Below are 9,971 nucleotides of genomic sequence, written 5' to 3' on the forward strand. Positions count from 1 at the left end.
TTCCATCAAACACTCTATACAAACACTCAAATAGTCAACAAAAGATTGGAAACCCTAAAAATCTCGGTTTAAGTCCAATATGGACTAGGATTTCCTTATTGGGCCTAATGGACCAATAAGCTTCCAATTTGACTATTTTGGGCTTAGAACTCTTAAATGGGCTCTAATTGGACCCACTCTCATGAGACTTAACCTTTTTGGGCCTTATAAGTCTAAAATGGACTAGTTTACCTTTAATGGGCCTTGTTGGGCCATAACAAATCCAATTAGCCTTAATGGACCTGAAATCCATTCTTTTATGCAAGAATTGGGCCGTGAACTACTCTAAAGGCCCAATGGGCCGAAAACCATCAAATTGGGCCTCATATTATGGGACTCAAGCACTAAAGGCCCAAGCCATTTCTTTCCCTTCTCTCTCTCGGCCCAAGTAAAAAAAAAGAAGGATGTAAATGGGGGAGGGTTGACTTTGGGAGTTGCCACCTCCTTATTGCACACCATGTATCCATGCATGGACCAACATTCATCCATAATGGTCACCTCACCCTCTCTCTCTCTTCTCCTTCTTCTACTCTCGGCCGAGAGCATCAACACACACACACACACACACTTAATTCAGTTCCAAATCCTCTCAAGAACACCTTCATTCCTCCTTCCAAATTTTCGAGATTTAGGGCATTTCAAGAAGGTTTTCATCCAAAAATCACTCCAAGATACATACTTGTGGTAAGATCTTGTCAACATACTTTCTTTCTACAACTTAATCACTCTTCTTACCACCTTAAATTCTTAATCCTACTCCCTAGAACTCTTCAAATTCGAAGGTCTCTTCAAGAAGATTGTTAGGGCCGAGAATCTCATCAATCTTTTCCATTTCTTCTACAAAACCATGAGCAACTAAGCAAGGTGAGTTCATACCCCCTTGTTTTCAGTTTTTACTTGTTTTTGGGGGGAGAATACAAGTACTATGTGATGATCTATGTGTGTTTGCATGTTATGTGTGATTTCCTTAGTTTTTGGTTGTGATAATGTGTAATACTTGTGATATTTCGAGATCTATAGCAAGAAGGGTGAAAGAATCATAAACAAAAACATAATAAACAACATACATCATAGATCTAAGGGTCCTTAAGTTTAAAAAGTGAAAAACAAAACCAAAAGAACCTTACAAGTTTCATTTTTGCAAAAATAACAAAGATTGGGTATAAATTGTAAATTGTCGGTTTTATGAGGGTTATAAGTTGTTTATTTGTATAAAATCTGATTTCTATGAAAATAACACTTTTCAAAGGGTCAAAACCATAAATTTTAGCTTAATGGGCTTAAAATTGGGCCTAATGGGTTTTGGGCCCAAGGTTGCGAAAAAATGAGGTTTTGAGGGGCTGAATTGGAAAATTTAACAAACTATGGGTCTAAAATGTAAATAAACTTTTTCAGGGGTTAAAAATGAGTTTATTACCAAATTTGGACTAAAATTGCAAAGTTTTTGAATTTGGGGTCAAAACTGTAAAACTTACGGAATTCGGGGCAAAAATGTAAACTTTTTACAAATAAATGCTGGAAATGACAAATGCAATAGTTTTGGGCTAAAATTTCTATTCAAATAAAGTTTGGGTGGAAAATGTCAAGAAAAATGGTTTAAGGACCAAAAATGTAAATTTTCATAAAAAGGGACTAAAAGTGCCATTTTTATAGAAAAAGGGGACACAATGATCAATCTAAATGTTTTTGGGCCAAATAAACAATTATAAATGTTTGGGTTAAAAATATCAAGTTTATAATGCGTAATTTAATATATATATATATATATATATATATATATATATATATATATATATATATATAAAGCTTCGTTGTAATTCGAACGTTAAGTCATTTCTTTTTAAACATTGTGAATAAACATTTAGTAGACAACAAAAATATCAACAATATGAACTTAAACTCAATAAAACATAAACGATTCAATAGTTGGACTCAAATACCCTCTTTTCGTGTTATTGGGCCTTTGTGACCCAATATCATGATTTTTGGGCCCAACATAAATACACATGTTTATTGGGCCTCAGGGACCCAATTACATGCCTAATGGACCCTCAATGACTTTTACATGCTATTGGGCCGTAGTGGCCCATTTGCATTGCTAGTAAGGTCCAAATAAATCGTATGCGTGATGGGCGAACGTGTCATTCGCATACTCGACAGCCTTTAATAACATACGCGGTTAGTGGGCCCCCGTAGTCCTCTTCTTTTCGTCTGTTAGGCTTACCTTTTATTCAAGTAAACATAAATCATGTTGTTAAACAATGTTATTCAATCTCATTTGGATTTAGTGAGTAATAAAGGGTGACACCAATAAATGTCGGTCGTAGTCTGTAGTTATAATCAAAGTCTCCTGGAGGGAGAGCGAGAGTTTGTGTATAGATCTATACGGGGGTGACTCCCCCACACCTAAGCTGTTCGCTACAGTTAGACTCGGCCAGTCTAGGGTGACAAAATCTTAATTTCAATATCGACATTCGCAAGAATGCCAAGACAGACGAACTAGTCATTATTATGCATGGTTATAACGACTCACATAGAGATCCAATACCATCTAAGTAAACATGGGAAATCATATTCATTCGTTGTGACGATACAATAATACAAAACGAACATACTATTTTATCGGAAAACATCGGGTTTTCCGGGGAAACAACATTATTCACATGCACTTTCAATACAAGAATTCATTATGAGAAACATATCACTTTTTCACGTTTTGAGATCATTCACGCATATACTTATGGATCATCACACCTATTTCGTAAACAATTGTCGTTTCAGAAAATATCGGATTTTCTAGGTTTTACAAACTACACGAAACATTTTCATATCAAACCTACTTATGAACTCACCAACATTATATATGTTGACCGTTTTCAAAATAACTTGTATTCTCAGGTAACAGATAAGCTGTAGAAAATTTTCGAGTGTGTAAGGATGTTATGTTATGTGACTCTCAAACAATTTATGCTATGGATATGTAATATTTAGACAATGTACTTGATGTGAACAAGGTCAGTTGTAATGTACTAATGCATTGTGATGTTTATGTTATGTTTCATGTATATTCATTGTGATGATATTTCAATTTAAGCCACGCGAGCCCTCGGACGTTTCCGCCGTCTGGTTCCGGGTGTGACAATACAAAGCAAGGCCAACAATGCAAATACTTGGAAACTGGCATTACAACATCATTAAAGTAGATAGAAAACTATACATTCTGTGTACATATAATATAAAAAAGGAAAGATGCAATAAATAGTAACACGTATTTGTTTGTTTGTGTATTCTATCATCTAGCTTCCATTTCTTTTTCTATAAAAACATTGTACTTTCAACCTTTCTAAAAAGTACATTGTTGAACAGGACAAGTTATTCCGCCTATTGTCCCAAATACTGGCAACATACGCGGTCAAAATGGGTAATAAATACATAGTTATAATGTTGTACTATTATAACTATAACAAGACATTAAATATCTGACTTTATGAGTCTACATTTTTAGGTTTGTAAAGGATATTGGATGTGTAGATAAAGATATGGGAGGTCAACATGAGACATCTTCCCTTCGTGATGAAGTAAGTAAGTCTATCTTATCAAATTTAAAAGTTACTTGTACTTTGAATTATTTCTAGGTATTTTACTTATCGGAAATTTGTATATGCTAGATCATCCAAATCAATATAGATATATGATATAATGTGGTTTCGAGGTTGTAGTGCAGTGTATAAAACTTCAGTTAAATGAAATAAACTTATTATATTTGTGTCATCCTTGTTCTTGGGTGCAATTTTGTGGGGATTCGGTTTACTGGTAAAAAGTACAATACTGATGAATGATTTGATGCGAAAATAAAAACAAAGGGCATTATTGTCTTTTTTGGGTTACTGTTAAATGCGACATGTATATTCAAGATTGTATAAAACATTTTGACTATGGTTAGTAGGGGATTAGAAAGAGTTGGTTTGATGTTTTAAAGATCTGGTACAATAAAAATTATAAGGGGTATTTTGGTCTTTTTTTGGAATTTAATGGATCTAAGACCCGATGTAACTATAATTCTAGTCATCTAATTGTATTAATCTTGATTTCGGATGCAATTTGATAGGGATTATTTTCATTAGAAAAAAGTATAGCATAGGAGGATTGATATAAAAGATATTTTTTTTGGGTGAAAATGAGATGTTACAGTTAAACCCTGTATCCTTACAGTTTACAAATTCTTTGAGTTTGACACAAGAAAAGTTTATAAAATATATTTTTTTGTGAAAATGCATTGCACATCCATTTTTTTTATAACATGAACTAACAAACACCACATAGACCATTCTGTCCCTGTTCAGAAATTGACCATTTGAATATTATTTGGACATTAATTATCTGTGATGATGCTTTTAGCTTGTGGTGGGATATCAAATACATGTGAATTATCTTATATAGATTGCAGTCATGATCAATATTGACTTGGGAAGATTGCTTATAGAGGCTGCAAACAGATGAGACTGAGACAAGTTATTGCAGGAAAAAAAAAGTAGTCTTGAAGCAAATCATGTTGTTTGAATAACCGGAAGAGTTGAATCTTTTTTCTTGGGTTTTATTTTTGTGTAATTTGGTGGGAAGTTGTGTTAAGGTTTTGTTGAGGACATGACGTAAGTCTGCATGATTATTGAGACAGTGCCAAATGGAAAATAATTTTTCCCCATCTTTTTGTTTTTATAATTTGAGAACAATTTATATATTTTTAAATTGTTTATAGTATATGTTACCATTTATTAAGTTCCATGTGGGTTAAATACAAGAAATAGCAACAAAAATAAGTGACGAGTTTTTTTTAGTAACTAATTGGATAAATCAATGACGACTTTTTATGGTCACAAATAGGATAGACCGGTGACGACTTTCTTTGGTCACTGATCGGTTTTGTGACGTACCTATAGTGATGAAAAGTGACAGACCAAAAATTTGGTCATTAAATCATTTAGTGACGACTCCTATTGTCAGTGACTATTTTGTTTTCGTCACTAATTGACATTTTTTTTGTAGTGAATTTGTCTTTTGTTCGAGTTGGAAAGAACTGAAAGGAAAATTAAACATTTTGTTCTTTCTCTTCAAATCTTTCCAAATAGAAAGAAAAGTTAGGAGGGAAAGTGATCATTTCATTTTCTTCCACTTCCTCTTTTTATGAAACTCAAAAACATCAATTTTTTTTTTTACTTTCTTCTTATTTTTTTTTCTCTCGTTAAGTTGAACTTAGGAACGGGGTAAGTCTAAATTTAGCTTGCTTAATAATATTTTACAGTAATTTTTTTATAGGACCTAAATTTTGATTTTCACATAAGGCATCCAAAATATTAGGATCGGGTTTGTATTTAACTAAGGTGTGCTTTGTTACACTTAACTTGTAGCCTTCAACAGTCACTTCTTGTAAATCGCAATGGATAAGCACCGGTCACTGCATATTTTTGTCAAAGCAAACTTTAGTTGTCTAGGGCTCTCATAAATTTATTTTTCGATTTGCCTTATGAGATTCCATTCAATTTTACATGCCACGTAATACTCTTGGCACATACGATGTGAGCCAACTCAAGACGTTCTAAAAAGGATCTGATTTAATCCCAAGTCTTCTATGATTTGACTGTGGCCACCAGATGGAAATGAAGTATGAAATCGTACGACATGAAACATTAGTTTTACTTTTGTATGAATAAACATATGCGTACATTAAGGTGTAAGCATTAACGAAAGTATTACTTAGATATATGGTAGTTAATCTTTTTCGTTGCAAGTAAAGTTGGTATTCAAGCAGAAATTGCTAATAAAACAAGGAAAAAAAAAAGTAGGTAGCTTGATGTTTTACCAAACTAACAACAAATGGAAAAATGGTTACAATAATACAAAAAGTGTTGCCACCAGATGGAAAAATGTTTTCGTTAATACAAATGGAAAAATTTTCAATAATACAAAAGCTTCAACTATGAATTTTCAAAAACCTTCGTTATTAAAAATCCTATTATATTACAAATGGAAAATTTTTCTATAATATAATAATACAAAAGGCTTCAACTGGAAATTTTCAAAAAATTTTAATAACAACAAATGGAAAAATGTTTACAATAATACAAATGGAAAAATTATCAATAATACAAACAGCTTCAACTTGGTTAAAAGAATGTATGCTAGAATCGATCATCCCAAAGGTATACAATACCTCTCTCCTATCCATTGAACAATAGACGTGTTCGTTACTACTTTTAAGTTATTTTAATTAAAAATATATCAATCTAATATAATAGTATTTTTAATAAAAAAAAAAAGTAATTGTGTACTCAATGATAAATTATGTGTTAATTATATAAGAGAGGATATAGATTATAGAATGGGTGCGGGTTAAAAAATAAATAAGATAACATAAACACATTGCATCATGTTTTAGATATTTTGAAAATCTACTTTTTCTAGTATGTGACAAAATGATTTATGAACTACTTTTTATATGATTCGATTGAAGAATATAGTGAACATCTAAGCAATCTCAACTTTATTATCAGTTTATAATTATAATTTTATTTTTTGTTAAATACAATTAATTTTGTTCATGTAACATGTAATATGTTATGGGCTAAGATACTTTTTTGGGCTAAAGGGGGAAGTGGTTGTACATCTACATCACTACATCAGGACTGATATTGAGTAGCTTTTGTATACGAATGACTAAGAGTGACAGGATGCTATTTTATTGGATTGTGTCTCGTTTAATACAAAGTTTGAGAAACGAACACGTGGATCTTTTGACCCGAACCCATTAGTGTGTCAGACCCGGTGTATTTAAAGTGAAAATCAGCTGGACAGGAGCTCATTTTCGTCTTCTATAATATAACAAAATACTAAAAAACTTACATCCTTTGAAGCTCTAATGTCTTCTTAAGAATCAAATAGAACTGCAGGTTTATGGTATTCTTCTAATGCATTTAGGTGATACAAGACTTTCAACATACGTACCTCTAATGGTGAATCCAGATGGAGCCCCAAGGATTCTTACATTTCTGGATATTCTCTCATCCACGTTGTATATAACAACTCTATCATCATCAACCAATACAATATCCCGGTTGTTGTCTTCAACTGAACAAATAGGTTTCACATGATCTATATCGACCCCATGGATGGAAACCTTACTCCAAGACATACCAACCCCATACTCCTCCATCACCCACAAATCCTTACCCAGCTGATTAAAAACACAAAGTTTCCCACCAATAACTACAAGCACGTTGAACGGATGGTTGTTACCAAGTGAATCAGGCAAATTCATTTCGTTGAATTCCTCTTTTGCTAAACTAAACGCAATAATCATTGATGAGAAGTTTGGGCGTACAATTAACCAGTGAAGATTCTTGTTGACAGAAACCCCACCGACAAGACAGACATAAGACTGACCATAAGGAGAATTAGGCAACTTCCTCCATGAATTGTTGCTCAAGCTATAGACATTGACGAACATATCGGTGTTGGAGAAAGAAATAGCGATTACTTTGTAATCGTCCGTGGATGAATCGTTGCCAAATCCGTAGGTTTGATAGCCTTCTTCAATCGGAAGTGCAAAAGGGGATATGGGAAGTTCGAAGATCTCGCCTATGGTTGGATTCACCAAATAGAGCCTTTCATCTTCGTCTGTGGCTAAAACGAGCCCGTTGCAGGACCCCCAGATAATTTCCCACATGACCGGAGGTGGCAAGAAACTTACTTCATTTGCGGATACATCGTCGCTGTTGAGATTTAGATCGATTGAGCATAGACATTTTTTATTGTTAGTATTACGGGAAAAGCAAATCAATTTACAGGATGTGGGGTGGTGGTTTAGATGGAGATGGGTTGTGATGAATTGGGGATTGGAAATTAGCGAACACCAAAGTTTAGACACGGACTTGAACCGGCTGAGGGATTTCGCCGGCAGTCGTACCAGTATTGCTTCTATAATATCCGGCGGTAGATTCTTCATTGCAGACATCTACCACAGCGGTGGAGAGGCGACTCGGTTTTTTAGGGTTGATGGGAGGGTGTTTGGGACTGTATTAGCTAAAAACACTTTTGAATTAATGTGGAATTATTAGACATGACAAATGTGTCTTCTCTTTTTTTCTTGCTGTGTCTAGAGATTAAATGATCCGAAAGATGATTCTAACCTGATTCGTTAAATTATTTTGTCGTATCCTCTCAATTCGTTTATTTTTGTGTTGGGTTTTGGATTAAAGTTTAGACCTTATAAATATGTTATGTCATGTCAAATTCAAACATTTTCAATGTTAGAAAGTATGAGTAGAATACGTGAAAAGGAAAAAGTGAAACATAAAGGTTAGAAGGTGGAATAATAAAATTCATAATAAATTTAGAATGTAAAATGGAAATAGATGGAGTTTGAGAGCAAAGAGGATAGATAGTGAGGAAAAATAAAAATTAAGTCGGTTTAAGTTCTGAATTTTAATTTTAATTCTTAAGTTTGACCCACTATCCGTTAATTATCGTGTTAACCTGTTACTTAAACGTCCTTAATGAATTAAGTCTTTAATGGGTTAAGTGAGAAACACTTAACCCTAATCGTCATTTTATGTGAAAACCCTAATTTCACTTGGGTTTTATTGTTGGGCCTTTCTATTGGGATGATTGGATTATTAATGGGCCATCCAAAGTCAAGTAATTGGACTAGAATAATTAATGGGCTTTGAGGTAAGACCCATATGAGGAGTTGGGCCCAATTTGAAAAAGTGGGCCATAAATGGACCAGAGTTTGGGCCTTAATGATTATATGATGTTGGGCCTTAGAATAAGACCATGTATAGGCTTGGGCCCAATTTGGAAAATTGGGTCATATGTTGGGCTTTGATTCCTAGTCGACTTTGGGCCTATGGATTGGGCCTTGGGCTTGAATAAGTCAAGTTTGGGGTAATGTAGTAATTATCCAAAGAATGCACTCATGGTTATGTAGTGGAACCCAATTATTAATTGTGTAACACCCAAAAATTTCAAACCAATTTAAACTTTTAAAACATGTCAAGTTCATCGAAACATTACAACTTTCTTTTCAAAATATTATTTATCAGAGTATTCCCAGAAACATAAACATAATGTGAGGAGCTGTACGATCATGCCTTCGCCTTGCCGCGATCCCCTGATGTACCTGAAACAATAAACTGAAACTATAAGCCCGAAAGCTTAGTGAGTTACCCCCAAAATACTGATACACATACAGTCCACATAACCATATTAGTAATAACATATCATAACAAACTGAAACAGCATGCAATGGGTCCACAGCTTTACGAGCTAGATTACCCTCGGGCCCTCAGTACGAGTCTGGAATGCCAACCGGGCCCTCAGCTCGTATCTGGAATGCCATCGAGCCCTCAGTACGAGTCTGGAATGCCTACCGGCCCTCAGCTCGTATCTGGAATGCTCTCGAGTCCTCAGTATGAGTCTGGAATGCCTTGTCTGGCCCTCAGCTCATATCTGGAATACTCTAGGGTTTGTTGGCTAACGCACGGAGCAGTACAAGCTCAACCCATCCCACATGACATGTAACATATAACATAACTATTGAGCATACAATAATCATATAACATCATAGGTAGTCCTACAAATCTACCTAACTAGAATAACCACTAACATGCAACACTAACTCATACTCATCTAACACTGCTAGGATAACATATTCAATGGGCCGACCTTGGTGCCTTAGACCCCTTAGTATAGTGAGGATAACTCACCTTGCAGATGTCGACTCGGTAGATAAACTTCAACCCTCGGATCACTGCCACAAATTCCACCACCTATTACCATAGTATAATCATACCCATAAGTCCTTAACCTTATAAGGTATTCCATAACCCATTAGTCAACCCCTGGTCAAAGTCAAAGTCCTCAGTCAAGGTCAACAG

General features: G+C 34.5%; 1 protein-coding gene across 2 annotated transcripts; it reads right to left on the bottom strand.

The window, feature by feature from the left end:
* Positions 1–1,941: 1,941 nt before the first annotated feature.
* LOC145108826 (F-box/kelch-repeat protein At3g06240-like) lies at positions 1,942–8,166 on the bottom strand. 2 transcript variants are annotated; one of them, XM_079045916.1, is made up of 2 exons: positions 7,039–8,166; positions 1,942–2,263 (listed from the first exon to the last, which is right to left on the bottom strand). In XM_079045916.1, the coding sequence occupies exons 1-2, from the start codon at positions 8,045–8,047 to the stop codon at positions 2,181–2,183; spliced, it is 1,092 nt and encodes a 363-aa protein (XP_078902042.1). In that variant the 5' UTR covers positions 8,048–8,166; the 3' UTR covers positions 1,942–2,180. The 2 variants fall into 2 exon arrangements, with proteins under 2 accessions (XP_078902042.1, XP_078902043.1); XM_079045917.1 differs by lacking the exon at positions 1,942–2,263 and adding an exon at positions 6,111–6,254 and having other exon boundaries at positions 7,039–8,165.
* Positions 8,167–9,971: the final 1,805 nt, after the last annotated feature.

The sequence above is a fragment of the Lactuca virosa genome, chromosome 4 (assembly GCF_052849685.1).
Source record: "Lactuca virosa cultivar CGN04683 chromosome 4, Lactuca_virosa_CGN04683_v6, whole genome shotgun sequence".
In the NCBI taxonomy this organism is placed as follows: domain Eukaryota; kingdom Viridiplantae; phylum Streptophyta; class Magnoliopsida; order Asterales; family Asteraceae; genus Lactuca; species Lactuca virosa.